General features: G+C 40.8%; 1 protein-coding gene across 1 annotated transcript in view; it reads left to right on the forward strand.

The window, feature by feature from the left end:
* LOC143282671 (uncharacterized) overlaps positions 1-19508 on the forward strand; it is a 59163-nt gene extending 39655 nt beyond the window's left edge. The window contains exons 16-17 of the mRNA XM_076588340.1: positions 1647-1891; positions 14198-19508. Coding sequence (XP_076444455.1) covers positions 1647-1891; positions 14198-16561 — 2609 coding nt within the window. The 3' untranslated portion in view covers positions 16562-19508. The remainder of the gene's footprint in view (positions 1-1646; positions 1892-14197) is intronic.
* The last annotated feature ends 701 nt before the right edge of the window (positions 19509-20209 follow it).

Here is a 20209-nt window from a genome sequence, read left to right on the forward strand (position 1 = left end):
CCATCACAGAGAATTGAAGGGATAGATTTTATCTGTTTGTGCATTTATTACACAGAGTGCCGATTTCAATCTTTATTTTATGTGAGACTGGATGCTGACAGAGAGAATGCAAGAAAGTAGTGATGTGCTCAGATCTTTTCTTTCTGATGGTGAGCTGGGCGGCAAAGTTTGGTTGTCATAGATTCGGTTAGTGATTCAGTGTTACTCACCACCTTTTACATTGAAAGAATGCTCTCCCCCTCTCCCCACCAGCACTCCCCTCCCCCGCACCCCCACCCCCCTTTTGTTTTTCCTTAAAGGCAGATGTGGTGTAGCATGTAAGGATCAGTTTGCACGCTTTGGCACCACCTGAATCAAACACACAGCATAAAACGCCTTTCTTTTACCCCACTTACACTACACATAAAGATAATGAAGTATATTTGTGACTGGAAAGTATGTATCAAAACTGTTATCTTCATTCATGTATTATGTAGATTTGTGGATATTTGCAGGTGAAAGGAAAAATTGATTTGTTTCTGACATACTTTAAATCTTGTTCACTAAAAAAACAACAGCATAATAAAAAAATTTTAAATACAGGATAAAAAAAATGATAAAGTTTCTGTAAAGGCTTCTTTAATGAATCTGTTGTTAACTCAAAACGTTTCTTTAACAAAAAATTAAATACCTTTTCCCTGTCTGATTTTTACTTTTGTTCCTGGTTTATCCAACAGTCCTGCAGTCTTTTAGTGCAGTTTTAGAAAGATTCTGATTCAGGCAGGCTAATGGGGGAAAATGCACCTCTGGAAAAAAAAATAGCACTGTTGAAATGCATACATTCATATACAGATTGCCACAAGTTTTGATGAATATCAGGTAGAGAATTATTGAATCCATCATGCATATCTGCAGTCATGTCTTGTGCCAAGTCTGATATATTTTTGTCATTCACTTGCTATGAGTGATTGTAAGGATCGTCTTATATTTATAGATTTTATTTTTCATCAGAAAGAGTTGTACTTAATTTACAGTTTATTTTGTGTAGTTTGAGTACTTAGTTTACAGTTTATTTTGTGTAGTTTGAGTACTTAGTTTACAGTTTATTTTGTGTAGTTTTGAGCCACAGGACATTTTTTTTCTGGCTTCCTGTTCAGACTGCGTTTCCATCAGCTTCATATTCAGCCTGTGTAGCTATTAGTTTTATATTCATATTCTGTTAGTGAAATTTCATACTGCAATTATGTTAGCTTCCTTTTCAGACTATGCTGTTTCATACAGCAAATCTGTTAGTTTCCTTGTCAGACCATCTTGCTGCTAGCTTCCAATTCATACTGTTGCTTTCGGTTTCATATTCAGACTTTATTGTTTTCAGCTTGGTAATATTTGGACAGCGCTTTTTAGGATAGATTAATGCTGAACCTTCTGGTAAAGTGAATACAAAAAGTACAATAAAAGGTTCTGTATAAATGTATAAAGGTTCTGACCCTGAGTTTGTAAAGCATTTAGGTGCTGTAGAAGTATCCATATCTAATATATAAAAAAAAATCTAATAAAAACTGAGGACCGTTTAGCCTACGTTATACATTCATTTAATATTGCCTCCAGCCTTGAAAGCAGATGGTGTTGGCTGTCAGATGACATTGATGAATCAGATGATGTTTCAGCGGTGCCATCCTCCCAGCAGATGCCCATGATGCCTACGCAGATGATGATGACTCCCCAAGGTCAGATGCCCCCAGGAATGCAGATGCCCCCGGCCAACCTGGCCCAGATCTCCCTGCCTGGCCAGATGATGCCTGCCCAGAACAACCCCTCCACCCCCCAGCCATTGCCCCCCAACCTCCTCCAGCCCCCAGGGGGTCCCGGCTCCATCCCTGCCTCCCTGCCGGCCGGCATCTCTCTGTCCCAGGTAGGGGTCACTTGTGTGTGTGTGTGTGTGTGAGTGTGCGTGCGTGTTGTCCAGACCTGTGTGCCCTACCCACCTATACTGCAGCACTGGGGAGAGAAGGAATGGATTAGGAACAGAGAGCATGGGTGTGGGTTGACTGTCGGAGATGGAGAAGAATATGAAATGTGTGGAGTGCATTGGCTGCTGATGAATAAGGAAATTTTGTTAATTTCTTTCCCTTTTTTTAAATTTAAAAAAAAAAATCTTATATTTTGAAGTTAGTGGAAGAAAGACTTGTTTAGATCTGAAAATGTCCTATTGAATGAGTGTATATATTTTTAGAACAAAATAACATCTCATTTTTAGAATAAAAGGAAGCTCACACAATCAATAAAAGATTCAGCAGAGATAGGAAAATGTCTCCTTATCTGTCAACATCTGGCATAGAGCATCAGCTCCCCGAAAGTTCAATTTTTATAGACATTTGTTGACTGAAGCAAACTTTGCTCTTTCTTTCCTTGGTCATTTCATGGCATTTAAATGAAAACCCTTCAAAAATTCAATAACGCCCAGGACTATGGTTGTCTAAGGAAGAACAACAAAATCTCTTCACAGTTAATGTGGTAGAAGTGCTGAAAATGTACAAGTCTTTAAGCGTAGCAGCACATTCACTGTCTAATCTACCTGTGAGAAATTATCAATATTAAGAATGAAGCATAAAAAAGCGAGTCAAAAAAGTTTGACCAGTTTTTGCAAATACTTCATGCTGTATTGTGACCTGTGGTGGTCATAGTTTTTATTTGAGTCATAATGTCAAATGCTTAATGCTTCATTGATCCTGCAGCCTTGAGTCGAAGTCCAAATCAGGATGGATCTATATCAGGGGGGATAATGCAGGAAAGTAAAGGGAGGGTAAACAGGTCTGTTGTCTGCCGTCTGTTGTGTGTCTCTCACAGACATGTGTTGTCTGTTCATTTACTTGTGTGTGTGTTGGTGAGGTGGGGGCGCCTATCCTAAGGACTGTTGTGTCTGTCCGGCTTATTTTCTGGCCTTTATTCTGTGTGTGTGAGTGCACTTGCGGGATTTGTCTGTGAATGTGTCACAGAGTGTGAGCATGGGTTAGTATAATTGTGGAAAGTGTTTTGGCAGGGGTGCAAGTTGTTGGGTACATGCTGAAAATGAAATAACTGAAAATAATTCTGGATAATATCTGGGATTCGGAAAAGTTTTTGGAAAATTTTTGTGCGTGGATATTTGTATAAGTTTTGTTAACTATTTCTTCTAGTGTATTGGTTGAGTAACACTGATTAATCTATCGGTGAACTGCAGACTTTTATCATATTATCAGTGAATCACAAGTATCAATGTGAATGTGCATAAATGGCAGTAATTGCCACAGACTTGGAAATATTGACAGTGCTTAAGCTAAACAAATATTTGATTGTCATCTTTGTGCAGTGTACAGTTATTTCTGCACAGTTTTGGAGATTGACAACTTTAAGGGACCATGACTGATTCAGTTGTGAAATTGAATTTATTTATTTTTTTAAGAATGCTGAAATGAGGATGGGAGGCCTTGGTTGTGTATCATGATGACTTTGTTTCCAAGACAGACTGAAAAGACTGAAAAATGTTCTTTAACTAGAAAAAAAGAGAGAAGCAATGCTGAAAGACTGACACATGAACATTCATCACAACGATGAAGGAACAGGGGAAAAAAGAGTTAATTGCAGAACTTGCAGAATGTTGTCAGGGGAAATTTACACATCACACAGTTAACCCTTCGACTTCTGGAACTATCTGTGATTTTTGCAAAATGATTACCGATCTCTTTATATTAAAACAAATCACAAAAATTTAGACAGTGCTTAAAAGAATGTAAAAGTATGTTTTCTTGAAAGAAAATGAATGGAGAATATAATTATCATAAGTTCAATGTTGACAGGATGAGATAACTCCCAATCAGGGGAAGATCACATGGATTTTTAGAAGGTAAAAAAATACACAAAATACTTAAGGTCTTTGAAAAAAAAAGAAGAAAATTCAAGTGTGGTTATTTTATTTGTGGAAATGGTGCTAAAATACTAGCAACTCTTTTGAAAACAACAGCCAAGTGCAATTACGTTGTTTTCCTCCTCTGTCATGTTGTTTTAAACCTAAGCACTATCCATCAACAGTCAAACCCACACACCCCCACACCCTTTCATCCAAACACCCACAAACATTATCACACAATATTACAACACAAAAGCTCACTGTAAACAAGTTTGGTTTGAAGCATTCAACTGGAGATTTTCCTAGTAAATGAAAATCCCCAGATGAAGGTTTCAAGCTAAAATATTGGGTTTTTCAGTACCCACTTCTAACACGACCCCACCATCTCTTCTGTTCAGTACATCCTGGCAGCCATGTTTACATGCTCAACAACTTTTCGTTTTACAAAACACACAAAAAAACGCATCAAAATCGAGCCAAAACTTGCTGATAATTATATCGTTTCAAACACGCATCAAAGCTGTTGCCATTTGCAAGAAAGTACACAAAAAACCGCATCAAAATCGAGTCAAAACTTGCTGATAATTATATCGTTTCAAACATGCATCAAAGCTGTTGCCATTTGCAAGGAAGTAAGCATATTCAAATGACTGGCTGGACTGTTGATAATGCAGTTACCCCTAAACTGCGTATACATATCTGTGGTTGGAAGTGAAAGGCTTAAGCTCAAGCAACATTGGAAGTACAAATAAACTGTGATACTAGTGTTGTTACATGCACATTCACTGGTGATCAAACAAAATTAAGTGCTGTTAATTTAAGCAAGTTTTCTTCATAAAATCATATATGTTTTTAGTATATGGATCATATTGCTTTTGACTGCCAGTTAACTACAGAAAGGACAGAACAGTGAGATATTGCTTTCATTCGTCCCCCAGATTACTTGGAAAAATTAATGTTTATCACTATATCAGTCTAGTAATATGTCAGTCTAAAAAGTAAAACTAAAAATCATGTAAGGTAAACAGCCATTGGCCTCAGATTGGACTTTACCAGGAAAAGTTCAAGTTGCAGTTTTCTTCATTTTTTGAGAAATTAATAGATCATGTTCAGTTTTGACTGGGAACTAAACAACAAAATGAAGACCGGATTTCTAGCCATTGCTGAAGTTGCCATTTTCTTTTCTGGCTTTGTCCATTGGAGCCACTTGCACCCCTGTGTTTTAAGTGTGACAGTCATATGTTGTGAGTGACAGTGTGTGTGTGTGTGTGTGTGTTTGTGTTGATTAGTATGTGTGTTTGCATATGCATGAGAGAGAGTCTGTTCCTATCTGTGAAGAAATTTCCCTACTGTTAGTTAAATCTGTGTGTGTGAAACGTTTTCAGAACAGGAGTCCAGTCTGGTGTTATGTTTGTGTACATGTGACTTTTGATTGAGCATGTGTAAATGAATTTGTATCATGTCTTTGTGTATGTGTAAATGTATAAATTTTACATTTCATTTTATTCTCAGCCAGCCAGTCTGTCTCAGTCCTCTCTGTCTCTGTCAGTCTGTCTGTCTCTCTCTCTGTCTCTCTGTCTGTCTCTCACTCTTCTGTGCCTGTATTATGGGTGCATGTGGGTGTGCCTGCAGCCTGCTTTACAGCAGGTTCATGGAGATTCAGGCAGGTCTTTTGTCAGAAGAAAACATTTAGCTGGAAGGCCAACAAATACAATTAACTTTAAAACCAGGTCAGAGGCACACAGCATCAAGTCAACACTGATTGGCCCTTTCCATCAGTTTGCAGATACAGGGAAACAGAAGGAAGTTTCTCAGTTCATTGTTATTCAAATACATTCAGTGTGAAGGGGAGAGCTCAGGAGCACATTGTTTTGATGTTGTGTGTCTTTGACTTCTGAGCCTTGGTGAAATGGGGTGGATGTAGCATGAATTGGGAGGGCAGTTACTTCTACTTTTTGTGTAATTTTTTCACAGGTAATTGATTTACTACTGAATTAAAGCGGTGTATTAAATAAAATGAAGAAGTCCAAATAACCGTGATGGTCTGCATCCTGACCTCTCAGGCAACAGCTGTTCACTGATGAGCATATGTCAAAAGCAGTGAAGGGGTTAAGGAACAGAAGTTCCAGTGCTGGCTGTGGTCTGTACAGTGCTGTTTTATTGTTCCATGTATGAGGCTTCTGGCTTCATCAGAGTTCAGCTTGGAAGTCACTTTCTGGATAGAAAACAACTCTCCAATGAGCTCCAATAATTTGATGAAGTTCCACCTGAAGATACAGAAGAATTTTCAAGCAGGCTTTGAACCCACATGAACCCATGTGTTTTTTGTTGTTTGGTGTGTGTGTGTGTGTGTGTGTGTGTGTGTGTGTGTGTGTGTGTGTGTGTGTGTGTGTGTAATGGGGATCCTGGGGTAGGGGGAGAGGATTCTCCATCTTCTCAGTCTTTTTGCTGTTCGTTCTGTCATTGTCTGTCGGTATGCACTGTGTATGTGTCTGTCTACCATAACCACCCCCTCTCTCTCTCACTGCCTCTCTTTATCTGTCTGTCTTTCTCAGTCTGTCTTCCTCTCTCTTTCTCACCCTGCATCCCCCTCTCTTCCCCCTCATCTCTCTCTGCCTATAGGTTTATTCTTGGCCAACAGGCATGTCTATTACATTCTGTTATTTTCACTCTGTCTGTGGGTGAGAAAGTGTGTGTGTGTGTGTGAATGTTGGTATGTTTGTCAGTTTGTAACCTCACTTGGTGTCTGTGTGAAAGAAATGTGCATCATGTGTGTGTGAGGGAGAGTTAAAGTTGAGTGTGTGTGAATATACATGTCATGTGTGTTCCTGTCATTTTCTTTTCTTTTCTTTTCTTTTTTTGTCCTTGTCTGTATGCATGTCTGTCTTAATTTTATTGTGTTATGTTTGTGGGAGCATTATTATGCTTTGTTTGTCTTTGTTTGAACTAAGCATGCACATATGATGTTATATCTCATTTTGTGTGCCTGTGCCAGTAGGCATGCGTGTGTGATTGTGTGCACGTATATGGTGCACATGTGTTTGTCTGTCTGTATTTGACTGTAGGCATGGTGTGCATGTGTCATTCTGCTAAATTATCTTAGTATGGTTTGCCATTTGCAGTTGTGTGTGCACACTTGTATGTGTGTAAGTTTCCATAGTTTCAGCTGTGTTTACATCACTGTCTGGTATGTCTGTTTGTGATACAGTGTTTGTTTATCGCTTCTTGTCATGAGCATATCTTGAAATGTCTGTCCATAATGTGATATTCACTGCCGAAAGGCCCTTTCAGTACTATGTCTGTCTGTCACAGTGTTGTATTAACCTGTCGGTCACTCTGTGTCATCGATATTGATCAGATATCACTGTGTGTGTCATTTTGCTCTCTCTCATTTCAGCATCTGCTGTCTGTCTCCGTCTTTGTGTTTCATTCAGTCATTGTGTCCATCTTGCAGAACACAAAACTGTGTGTAGTAATTTTGTCAGACATGCACAGTGAAGTGAGAAGGGTTTCTGATGTGGGGTTTGGTCATCAGTGACGTCTTTGAATTTGCACTTTCAGAATTATTGAAAAAAACATGCTACAACTAAGTAGACATGTCTTTTTTGTTGGTGGTGATTTTGCTGTTACATTATGAAATACAGATATATCTGATTTTTATAAAGTCATTATTTTGGCTTGGAAGTGACTTTAAACAATTTATCAATACAATATATATTTTTTTTGGGGGGGGGGGGGGTATAATTTTGTTTTATGGACACAAAAAAAAGATTCAGATTTTTTTTTTTTATATCAATGTTTTCCACATCACATTTTGTTTTTTGCTCCGAAATATCCAAAGTATGTTTGTGTTCATGTGTTTCACACTTTTCTGGTTTTGTTTTGTGACAAACTCATTTTGTCTTGTGACCTAGTAATCATGTCCAACTGTCTTTAATTAAGATCTGTATGTAAGCCATTGTCTTTGGAAGTTCTTTGTCTTCTCTCTGTGTCGGTGGTTGATGCATCTCTTTGTACTGTTTCTGTGTGGCCTTAGATAAGCATGATGCCAAAGAGGCAGTCACAATATTGTTTGTGCTTGTTACTGTTATCGTCTGTTATTGTGCTGTCCTGTTCAACAGTTTGTACACACTGTCTTACTGTCTTTCCTTGTTATCTCTTTTTCTTTCCTTGTTATCTCTTCTCTATCTTTCCATATTGTCTTTCATCTTGCTCTTTCTATAATTAACTTTTATCTTGCTCTTTCTGCCTATCTTGCTGTCTTTGAGTGTTATCTGTCTTTCCATATATTCAGAAAGTCTAGTGTCTTGTGCAGAATGAAACACATTGTTTTTATGTGTGTGTTTCTGTCTGTTGCTTGTCCAATGATCTGTGCTGAGTGTGTGGTGAGTCTTGGTTGTTGCAGTGCCATGTGTGTTTTATGGCACAAGGGTTTGAGAAAGAGGTTGGTTCTGAGTGCTGAGGACAAAGGTCCTGGCATTCAGTTTGATGTCAGAGATGGTTGTACTACTAGTACTACCAATTTTTTTTATTTTTATGTTTTCTTCGGATATACATGTAAAAGTATATAAGAGAAAAAGCTTACTTTCTTCATATGAATTATAAGTGACAATACTCCACACCTGTTGGTAAATATTCTAAAAGTTATTACACAGTATTAGCTGCATACAAGCTTATAAGTGATGATACTCTTCACCTTTCGACAAATTTTCAAAACTAAGAATAGCTGCTTGCCCCCTTTTGTGCAGAGACAAAACAGGGCACCAACATTGTCTTCTTTCACACCTAGTCTCTCAACATATTTTGTGATGCTGTTTACACCATAACCTTCAACTACTGCTTCTTTGGGCAGATTTGTGAGGGAATAGTGGTGCTGATAGCATAGAACATAGTTGATTTTCCTCCTTGACCTGTATCTTTGTCTGTACCTTTGAGAATACTGATTTTCCACCTGTTTCTTTGTCTCTCTGCCTTCTTTCAGCATTTTCTCTCAGTTCACATGGTGTATTCTACATGCACTGTTCTTATCTAGTTTTATCTTTTGTTGCTTATATAGCCAAGTGGACCACACAGGGCCATATCAGGGATGATGCACTGTTCACATTTTTTTCTCTCCAGTGTTGATACCTTGAACTATCTTGCATTGTACTTGCTTTGTCTATACTGTTTTGTTTTTCTCTGTGTGTCTGTGTGTGTGAGACAGAGAGAAAGAGGGGTGGGGGTGCTGTGACTTTTTGAGTGAAGTTTGTTCAAGAATGGAGGGATGGGGAAGTTAACCAGCTGGTCACCAGTAGCTTTGAGAGCGCTTGTTAGTTTGCCTCTCCCAACAGGCAGCTCCAACCAAGCCAAGTCACTTCATCTCCCCTAAACCATCCACACAGTAACATCAGTCTTTCCTATGTTTCAACACTTCCATATTGACACCGAACCAGATGGTGTTTTGTATGCACTGGGTAAACACATTTGGCTTTCTGACGCAGTTAATTGAAACTGGAGATTGTGAAGTGTTGGCACCCTATTTTCACAGGTTCATCAAACTGCACCTGTTACAATAGATGTGTTTTCAACATGCATTAATTTCGTGTCACTGACAGATTTGTGCACTGAAGGACCAGATGGTTGAATGGCCATTTCTGTGCGCCTCTGTTCATGTATAGAGCTGTTACTGTGGTAGGCTGTTAGAAGTTTAAAAAGATAAAAGGTCCCACAGCCTTTTGTGGCAATCAGGGCAGTGGCAGGACTCAACACTAGGCTGAAACGGGGGATCAAACACTGACCATTGGATCAGAAGTCCAGTGTCTTTTAAGTTCAGGCTGTTAGAAGCTGTGTGTAAAGAAGGGGATTGTTTGAAACATACGTTAATGAGGTCATATAAGGCCCATTTTGGATTTCACAGTTTGGTAAAAGTTTCATTTTAAACAAAGTTTTCATCAAAGGATTGGAGACTAACTCTGCCGTTGACTTTGGGGTGTGAGGAGAGAAAACAGTAGCATGACTGATGATTCAGATGTTATGGTCACCCTCCATTGTTGGCAGACTTCATGCAGAATGCATCACCAGTAATTTGTATTTTGATTAGATTTGCTTTTTAGGGACAGGCAGATAAAATATTGACAAGAATGGAAGTTGCAGTAACAGTGGAGAACACCAGGAGTGAAAACAGATGAAACCAGTTTAACTTATGCATAGTTACCAGGTGATTTTGGAATTTTTTAAGTTTTTTATTTCTTTGGTATCAGAAGACACTGAATTTGAAACCATCAATGGCCTTTTAAACTTTTGGTAGTGATAGATACCTTTTTGAGGTACAGAACATTCAGGTATTGTGTTTACAATGTTTTGTCTGCATTCTTGCCCCTCTGGCCATGTTAGATCATGTCCTTTTCTCCTGGTGTGAGTATTGTATATTGGTAGCTGAATATGCCATGTGCTGTGTGTGTCTTGATGCCTGTGGCAGGGTATTCGAGCATTTTGGTGTTGAATGCCAGCGTAGCCATGCAGACACGAAGAAAATGTGTTGGTTTGCAAATGTTTTAAGAAAGTCCTGCCCCTTGCCACCTCTTACCTCTACTGAATACCCCATGCCCAGACTGAAGCTCTGTATGTGGCAGATTCAGAGTGGATTCACTTGCTTGATTCAGTATTTACATCTTGAAGCGATGCGCAATCAAAGGATCTTTTACTGTTGGAATGCATGAAGAGAAAAAGGTGACAGGCACGCATGCACGCAAGCACACACAGACACACACACACACACACACACACACACACACACACACACACACACACACACACACACACACACACACACCTGAGCAGTGTACCATGAACATTAAAATGGCATAAAGTAGTGATTATCTTTTGTTGGTTAGCACCCTTGAACACCTGTGATTCACTGGTTTTGGGAGGGACTGAGTGGTTTGTGGCTTTTTTTTTTTTTTTTTTTTTAAGCTGGCAGAGAGATGGATCACAGTGCTGGTGTGAAGAGAGAGAGGGAGAGGAAACTGTGTCAGTCTTGTGTTGGTGCTGATTTGAACATGCACATAATTCATGATGTATTAAACAACCTGCCCAGACACATGGAAATTCGAGTATCACTATCAGTCAGATATTGTGTATGTTTAGATTAGCACTGGCATACAATCAATCCCACCCCTGCCAAACACACACACACACACACACACACACACACACACCCCATACCCAGTATGCAGTTCTTTCCCTCCCTTTCATGCATCTTGTCTCCCAATCCTGGGCTGTTATTGAAAACTGTTCTTCCCTGCTAATGGTTGCCTAATCCTGAACTGTCATTTATACCCTGCTCCCCACCCTCCATGGTTTTTCATAAAATACTTAAGTAAAAGTACATTTTGATTGATTGTGGTGAATCTTTACTTTTGTGTGTGTGTGTGTGTGTAAGGGTGTATGTGTGCATCTGTGTGAATGTGAGTGTTTGCATGTTTTGGACAGACATATTGGTGAATAAACAGGTCTTCTGAAGGAGATGAAGGCCTTTAAAACCTTTTTTTTTTTTTTTTTTTTGGGGGAGCATGAATGGAAAGGCAGAGATTGGGTGGGACTACTAGATAAAAGGTTTAAAAGAAAACTATATATATATATATATATTATATAAAAAAAACCAAAGAAAAGGAGGCAGCATGACAGATTCTAGAATACCGTAGATGACTTGATTAAAATTGTCTGTAAAACCGGTTTTTCTTGACATAGACACAAACGACGTCGGGTGGAGGATGTTAAAGATTTTACAAAAAAGCGACAACACAAATTATTCCACTGGAAACAGACATACAAAAATACAGATCAAGTTGACTCAGAACAGCATTTCATTAAAAAAGAATTTGAGTAAAAAAGACTGTGTGAAGAGTAGGGTGTCTGAAAGTGGAGCTGAACTGCGAGCCTGACTGCTTCCTGTCACATCCATTTTATTGTGTAGATTTCCACGAGGAGGCATGTGGTGCAGACTGCTGCTGTGTTGCCATAGATCCATGATCTTTCTCTTTGATCTCAGTGAACAATTGTTTACCTTTGTCAGCATTGTCCAATGGTTGAAACCAAGGCAAGGCATGGTTTAGAACACATGGTGTGCAGGTACCAAGTTGAAGTGAGATAGGAGAGGGGACAAAGACTGTATTCCACACTCGGCATGTTTCCAAGCTTTAGAGGTCTGAAGTCTCTGATCATGATACCTGTCATGCTTACAAACTATTGAACTATAGTGGCTATGGGTATTTTGGTTTCATATCTCAAGACTGAATAGTGTTCACATTTACCTTTTAGCTACTTCATTATGTGTGTTTTTTTTCTTCACTCTTTATTTTAGATTATACAATATATATTCCGTGGTATATTTCTTATGAACAAAATATTGACTGAAAGAGAAAGTAATAATGCTGGGTGAAAGGCCTGAAAAATATCATTTTGGGTCATAGACAACAATTCAGTGATTTAACAATATGTTAATCCATGAGTGGTGATGGTGAATTTTAGTTGTGCATATAGGCTGTCTTTTCATCTCAGCCTGAACCTATAATAATGTGGAACCATTTGAATATTTATGAATTATTTTAAACTATGGTTTGTTCTTTAATCTGGTATGAAAATATGTGGTATATTTTATAATTTGTTTACTTTTATATATATATATATATATATAATTCATATGCTGTATTCCTTTTTGTTTTTCCATTGGGGGATGTGGTGGGATAAGGAGTTCCCAGAGAGGCAATTGTCAGGGGACAAGTGTAACTGAGGTCTGAAAATTCACAACACAGCAATGTATCACAGGTAGCAGAATAGTTGAAGTCATTAAGCTCTGGGCTAGAAGCCAACAAAGAAAGTATTTTATTTCAAACCTTTTTTTTTTTCGCCATCATCTCCACTCAAGGTCACCTGGAAGAACCAGAGCTGAGAAATGTTACCGAAGTAGTGATGCCAATGCCTTCTATGGTCAGAATCAGTGGACTACCCTCCACAACCTATACCCACCTCCACTACCCATGAAAAGAAAATGCAGAATGTAGAAAAAGAGAAGCATCTCTACGTAGATTCTAAGAATTCATCTTTTACACCAATTTTCACAGAAAATATTTTTAAAAACATGAAATTTCAACCAGCTTTTCTGAAATTGGATAGTGTGCATCCATTGCAGTCAAAGATTTACTTGATTATGTTTGGTTTATGTTTGTTTTTTTTTTTTGTTGTTTTTTTTAATTTTATTTCCAGGTCATTTTGCTGCAGTCACTGTCAGTGTCAGTTCATCCTGATGTTATGAATGTAGAATTAACCAAAAATTCTCTGGTCTTAATGATTTTTAGTATTATAGTTTGTTTGGGGGTTTTTTGGGGTTTTTTTGTTGTTGTTGTTGTTGTTTTTTCTTTAAAAAAAAAAAAAAAGAACTTTGGGAGTGAGGGAGGAGGGAGGGGGGAGTCCACTGACTGACTAAAGCAAGAAATTGCATCTTTGGTAAATTTTCTCAGCTCTGGTATTTTAAGGAGGAAGGTGGCAGAATGGTAAGAGATTAAGACACTCATCTGCATATACAGTGTCAATGAGGATCTGAGTTTGAATCCCGGTCTTGCCCTTCCTTGACTGGAAAATCAAACTGAGCATCTAGTCATTTGGATGAGATGATAAACTGAGTTCCTGTGTGCAGCATGCACTTGACACACTGAACAAGAACAAATGGCAGCATTAAGGGATGTTCTCTGGCAAAATTCTGCAGAAGAAATTTACTCTGATAGGTACACAAATATATATATGCATGCACCAGAGGCCTAATAATTGTGTTGGGTTGTGCTGCTGTTAAGCTTCTGCCTTGCAGAAGTGGTTCAGTGTATCTGGATTTGTCTGAACAGATTGATGTCTCCCTGAGAAGCTGAAACTGATAACTGAAACTGAACTTATATGGCTATTTTTCATGCTGGTTCATTCAATTCAACAGAGCCTCAGTTATACTTGTCATCATGTTTCAATTGTACCTGTGCTTGAGAAAGAACTTAAAGTTTCAAAATTATATAACATAGTTGCTACTTTTTGCTCATAGCTGTATCTTTGGGAACAAAGGATGTTGTTTTTTCATGTAAGATATGTATGGGTACATTGAGTTGTTTCTAATTTGTTATTGGTTAGAAAACAAAATCAGAATGCCCAGTTAACAGTTTTTTTTTTATGTGTGTGCATTATGCGCATAAATGCAGACTTTTATGTCCCATAACATTACATTTTATTTCCTTATTCTAGTTTTTAAGCTGAATGAATTGATGTGAAAGAGACAATGTTTCTCATAAGTGAGGTCTTTCTGTGTTGATGCAGATGGTGTCGGCAGCGGCCTCCTTACTGGGTGTCCCCCACCTCCTCAACAGTTCCATTCCCAACCTGGGCATGGACGGCCCCATGCCCCGCATGGAAACCCCCGCCCCCATGGTGATGGCCGGCCAGCAGCCAGGACCACCACGCCCCGTTCTCCCCCCTGGCTCCTCCCCGTTCCCACTGCCCACCCTGCGCCCCACGGGGCCACCCATCAGCCAGGGTGTGCGCCTGCCCTTCCCTGTGGAGGAGCCCAAGGAGTGGCCCAGCGATGACAAGCTGGAGGAGGAGGCCCTGGCGGAGATGGAGGACGACGACATCGATCAACGGGCCGCTCTCCCAGGCCCACCGCCCACGCCCCAGATGATGCCTCTACAGCTGATGAGGATGGGGGTTCCCAACACCCCGGGTGGGCCTCGCATGCCCCTGCAGATGCCTGGGGGTGCTGCTGGCCACCAGCCTGGCATGAGAATGGAGATCCGGCAGCCAGTGTCCAGCCCTGGGATGCCCATGATGTTAGGGACTCCAGGCAGCCGCCCGGGCATGATGGGGCCAAGGTTCATCACCACACCTGGACCTGGCCAGGATTCCGACACCATGCACCGGCCACCAGACTCTGTGGCACGACCCATGGAGGAAATGATGCGACCAGGCGAAGGAATGCGACTGGGTGATGGAATGCATCCAGGCGATGGAATGCGAATGGGTGATGGAATGAGACCAGGAGATGGAATGATGCGACTGGGTGATGGAATGCGGCCAGGTGATAGCATGCGACCAGGAGACGGAATGCGACTAGGTGATGGAATGCATCCAGGGGATGGAATGCGACTGGGCGAAAGAATGGGGCCAGGCGATGGCATGCGTCCAGGCGATGGCATGCGACCAGGGGATGACATGCGACCTGGAGAGGGAATGATGCGACCAGGAGAAGGAATGCGTCTAGGTGATGGAATGCGGCCAGGAGATAACATACGACCAGGGGATGGAATGCGGTTTGGTGAAGGAATGCGTCCATGTGATGATATGCGACCAGGAGAGGGAATGATGCGACCAGAAGGAATGCGACCAGGGGATGGAATGCGCCCCGTGGATGGAATGCGGCCAGGTGATGAAATGATGCGGCCAGGGGAAGGAATGCAACCCGACGGAATGCGACTAGGGGATGGTATGCGGCCTGGAGACAGAATGCGACCTGGTGAAGGAATGCGAATGGATGAAGGCATGATGCGGCCTGGTGATGGAATGTCAAGACCTCCAGAAAACATGATGAGGCTTGGGGAAGGGATGCCATTAGAAGGAATGTTTAGATCAGAGCAAGGAATGATGCGACCGGAAGGGATGATACGACCTGGGGAAGGAATGATTCGGCCAGGGGAAGGAATGATTCGGCCAATGGAGGGGATGATTCGGCCAATGGAGGGGATGATTCGGCCCCTAGAAGGAATGATACGCCCAGTGGAAGGAATGCTTCGTCCTGTGGAGCTTAGAGCCCAGTTGCCTCAAAGTATCCTGTCGCAGGGACCCATGGGAATGCGGCTGCGGATGAGCGCCCCAGGTCCGGCCGGCCTGAGCCCTGCCAACCTGGCCTTGGGACAGCGCCTGGGGATGGCGGGCAGTCCAGGCCTGAGGCCACCGATCCAGATTGTGCTGGGACAGAGACCCAACTTAGTGCGCCCAGGAGGACCCTTTGGTTTGGACAGCCCCCGCTTGCAGCTGGCTGACTTGCCAGTCAGTAGGGCTGGGAGGAACATTCTGGACGACGGCTCTCCTGCTCTGTCTCTTCAAGGTGCCAGCGGTGGGCCCCAGGGTCCCAGGCCGCTGCAGAATCTCATGATGCGAGCATCTCTGGCAGAGGGCCGGCCTGGAATTCTAGGACCTCGACCCAGTTTACCTGTCACGGGGGGCATTCGGTTCGGGCCTGGTGCAATGAACTTCCGAGGACTTCGCCCTGAGTTGTTGCAAGGTTCAGCCGTTCAGAAGTCTCCTTTCCAGAGGCTGTCTTCTCCTTTCAGCGGGGGACCCCAGGAGGGAAAGAGTCCTGTGTATGGGGATGGTGACAGCGCTAACAACAACTCAGAGTCAGGGACGGTGTCGGAGGAAACAAAGAACGATAAAGCTCAGGACACTGACCTCAGAGGTGACACAGACCTGCGAACCGACACAGACCTGCGCACAGACACAGACCTGCGCCCCAAAGACACAGACTTGCGACAAAGTGCGGGGTCAGAGGGCGGGGAGGCAGCACCAGAAGCGAGCGTTCCTGCCTCCAGTGTAGCACTGGCTGTGTCCACAGAAGACTCTGCGAAGAGCTCTTTTTCAGGTCCTGATCAACCTTCTGACGTCGGGGAAGGAGACCCCAAAGGGTGAACAAGTGCTGTGAAGAGGATTGCTATGGCAAGGTGTGTGCATGGAAGTGGAAGGAGAGCGTTTGTAAAAAACAAAATAAACACCAGATCATATGATGTATGATTTCAATAGGACCCTATGTATTTTGAGGTGAAAGAGCACAAGCAGCTCAAGAAGTAGTGTATCTTTTTAGCAAAGTTAACACTATACAGGGACATATAATTAAAGCACTTGATTACTGCTTTGAGAAAGCATTGTTTGTTTACTAAGTTTGGCTTTCAAACAGTCATATGCCTTTAAGCAGTTTCACTTTTGTTCCTATGGTAAGTATGGGTAGGTAGCAGCCAGTGAAATGGATGGGTTGCACAGTGCACCAGTCTTGGCTGTAGGTATAAAAGGCAAAGCAGATCAATGTTCTGCAAAGTGGATTTATCTCAGTCTTAACAATCTTTATGTATCTAAAATCAGAGCCTTCAAAAGCTGGTAGAAGTAAGTTTATTATGTAATTTTGGGGGGGGGGGGGTTAACAAGAAAGAAAGAAAAAAAGCCACAGTCTGTGCTCCAGAGGTAAATCAGTCTCCTTACCATTCCAGCTGTTTCTGTTACAGCGGTCTGCTTTGTGGTTTCTGTGGCACAAGGACTGGTTTTGTTGGAGAAACTGTTGGAAAATATACTGTCAAGGGTCAGATCTCACCAGTTCTGTTGTCCTATTCACAGTCAAGAAGAAGACAATTGTACTTTAAAGAGTTGAGTTAAGCAACCTGTTGGCTTTGATGCCCATGGTTCAGTGTTTCAGTGCTGGGGCCTTGGAGTTGTGGAGGTTTTGTTGTTGAGGGTGGTGAAGTCCCGGCATCAGCAGGATGAGTGGTGTGAGCATTTGAGAGGATTATCGAGTCTGTACAGTTGTGTTATGCTACTTGTCTCTGCACATATTTCGTAAATGAAAGAAATTATGGTGGGAAGTGGGAAGGAGTGAATTATTGTCACATTATCAGTCTCCTTTGGAAAACTATCCAGATCCATTGCGCAGAAGAGCTGGGTCTGTTTTCCTTTTCAACCAGCAGATATTCATGATTGTGTCTGTTATTGTTTTGGATGGTTTATTTAACATACCCTTGTGTTTATTCAGCCCTTGTTTGTGAGGCCAAGCTCTCTTCCTTGTGTTGGATCTGTCACTATAGCTGCTGCTGTGAATGAAGACTGTTGTCTACAGAGCGAGAATCAGTTCCTTGGTTATTGATTCAGTGTGTCTCATTGTTTTGTTTGTTTTTTTTTCAATTTTTTGTCCATTGATGACTGTAACTGTAATGAATAAAGCTGTTGTTTTTTGTTTTCTTTTATATACATATATATATATATAAAACTAGGACCAGTATCTGTGTTATATCAAAAGGATTTTTACTTTTTCAGGGTTACTTAAAAACTGAGGTTCATTTCACTCCAAGGTGAAACAGTCTAGGTGGTTATTTGATGAAAACCGTGGTTAGTGGTAATACTTGAAGAAAAAAGTTTGTCAGTGTATTAAAATCTGGAAAAAATGGTGCACCACTTTGGTCCTTTGAATAATTATGAGACGGTTCAAGTCAAAACTTTTGAATTCATTCTTCAGCTAACCTCAGTTCTCATTTAAGAAGGAAAACTGCTTTTTATGTCTCTTTATCTTTAATTTTGTTTTGAAGGAAAAGCAGAGTCGGTGTTCTTGTCCTCCGGAGTAGCTGGCTTGAGAACTAGTACGGTAACCATACAGTAGTTGTTGGTCTGTGTAAATTTTAATTGAGTGTAAATTTTGATTGAACTAGAGTTCATCAACTCCAAGTGATTCTGTGAATTTATTCAAACCACAGTATGTTAGCTCAGAGTAAGTGATTCTGTAAACTGATAAATTCAAACCAGAGTATGTCACCTCAGAGTAAGTGATGCTGTAAACTGATCAAAACAAGAGTGTGATAACTTAGATTCTGTGAATTAAAACCAGAGTGTGGTAGCCCAAAGTGAACTTTATCTAACTGTTTGATGATAGAGGTCCAGGTTTAGTCAATGCTGGTGCTCAGACAAGAAAAAGTTATCTCTGTTCAGATCTATCTCCATCAGCTCACACTAAGGGGTATAAAAGGTAATGTGGAATGAAATACAGTTCGGAAGAATTACCCATTCACTGTTGGTAGTTTTTACTCTGTGTTTTATTTAGGTGCTGAAAAGACTTGAGGTGGAGTTGCTAGCTGGGAAAAGGTATTGTTATACATGCTACAGGAGATTACTGGCACTTTCTTGTATTTGATTAATTCAGGGGGAAAAAATGTCCTTTTTTCTGATTGAACTTTGTTCAAGTTTGCTTACCATGAGCCTCTTTGCTTTCTTCTCACGTGGGAAAATGTCTTTTTTTCTGATTGAACTTTGTTCAGATTTGCATACCATGAGGTTCTTTGCATTCTTCTCACTACTTTGGGTTTCAAAAGTAGAACTAAAAATGGAAAGACGTCTTTTTTTCTGCATGACTTTGCCTTTGAGTGCTGCAAAAAGTTGATGTAGTGACTGGTGACAGCACCATAGTAGGTGTTCAGCACATGAGAGATATTAAAGCCGGTTTTTTGGACTTTGCTTTTCCTTTGAGCATCTGATAGTTGTTTGAATGCTTACAGTATTATAAGCAAGGACAGATAAAAAATAAAACCATCACTCCAGTGCTAGGATTACCTGTTTTCTCTTTACGTAGGATCCAAAACGACATGAATCATTCACTGCACATCACAGAATTGATGTTGCTCTTAGTGTATTCAGAGCTGATATTAAAATCTGTGTGTGTGTGTGTGCTTGTGTGTATATGTGTGTGTGTGCTTCATGCGGAATTGATTTAAAATCCAGTTATTGTTAAGATGGAAAGGTGTCATGTAATTGTTCAGGTGGAAATATGTCACTGTTCTAATTTTGAGTGTTATGATTGTTGCAATTAAATTGTATCAGTGTGAAACCCGTTTCTTTGTGAAATGTGGAAGCAAGGACCAGCACAACTGTAACTGTTTGTGTGTCCCACTGTGTGGTCCCTTTCCAATCAGTCCTGTTCTTTTTTGTATTGTAATTCACCACACAGCCGATTGCAGTGACTGCAGGACAGTGGGGCAGCATTTACAAACATAGTGGTATCTTTTTAATGAAAGACAAGAGGTTTCATTGTTGAACTTGAATGAGCAGATTGTTCAAACCTAAAGAACCAGTTAAGACCAAATTCCGCCTGCCCCCCCCCCCCCCCCCCCCCCCCCCACCCCCCTTTTTTTTTTCTTTTTCTTTTCTTTTTTTTTTAACCTTCAGGCTGACATTTGAACTTTCATCGGAGTGTGGAATACAGTCTTGTCAAACAAAGTGCTTTGGAATGGAGTGTAAATCATTTTTCATGTATGTATATATATATATGTATACGTTTTCAAATATTTTTTTTAATAAATCAGATGTGGTGTAGTGTATATGGATCAGTCTGTACGCTCTGACACCTTGTTGAAACTTACTGATTTGACTCGACAAAGTGACCTGTATTTACAGCATGCATTCGAGTACAGTTTCCTTGACAAAAAAGTATTCCAGTTACATGTTTACAATGGAAGAAGAAAAAAGGAGTTGATGATTTGTTTTCTAAAGAGAATGGCATTTTTGATAATCATGGAATTGAGTTGAATC

This window comes from Babylonia areolata, chromosome 6, assembly GCF_041734735.1.
Source record: "Babylonia areolata isolate BAREFJ2019XMU chromosome 6, ASM4173473v1, whole genome shotgun sequence".
NCBI lineage: Eukaryota > Metazoa > Mollusca > Gastropoda > Neogastropoda > Buccinidae > Babylonia > Babylonia areolata.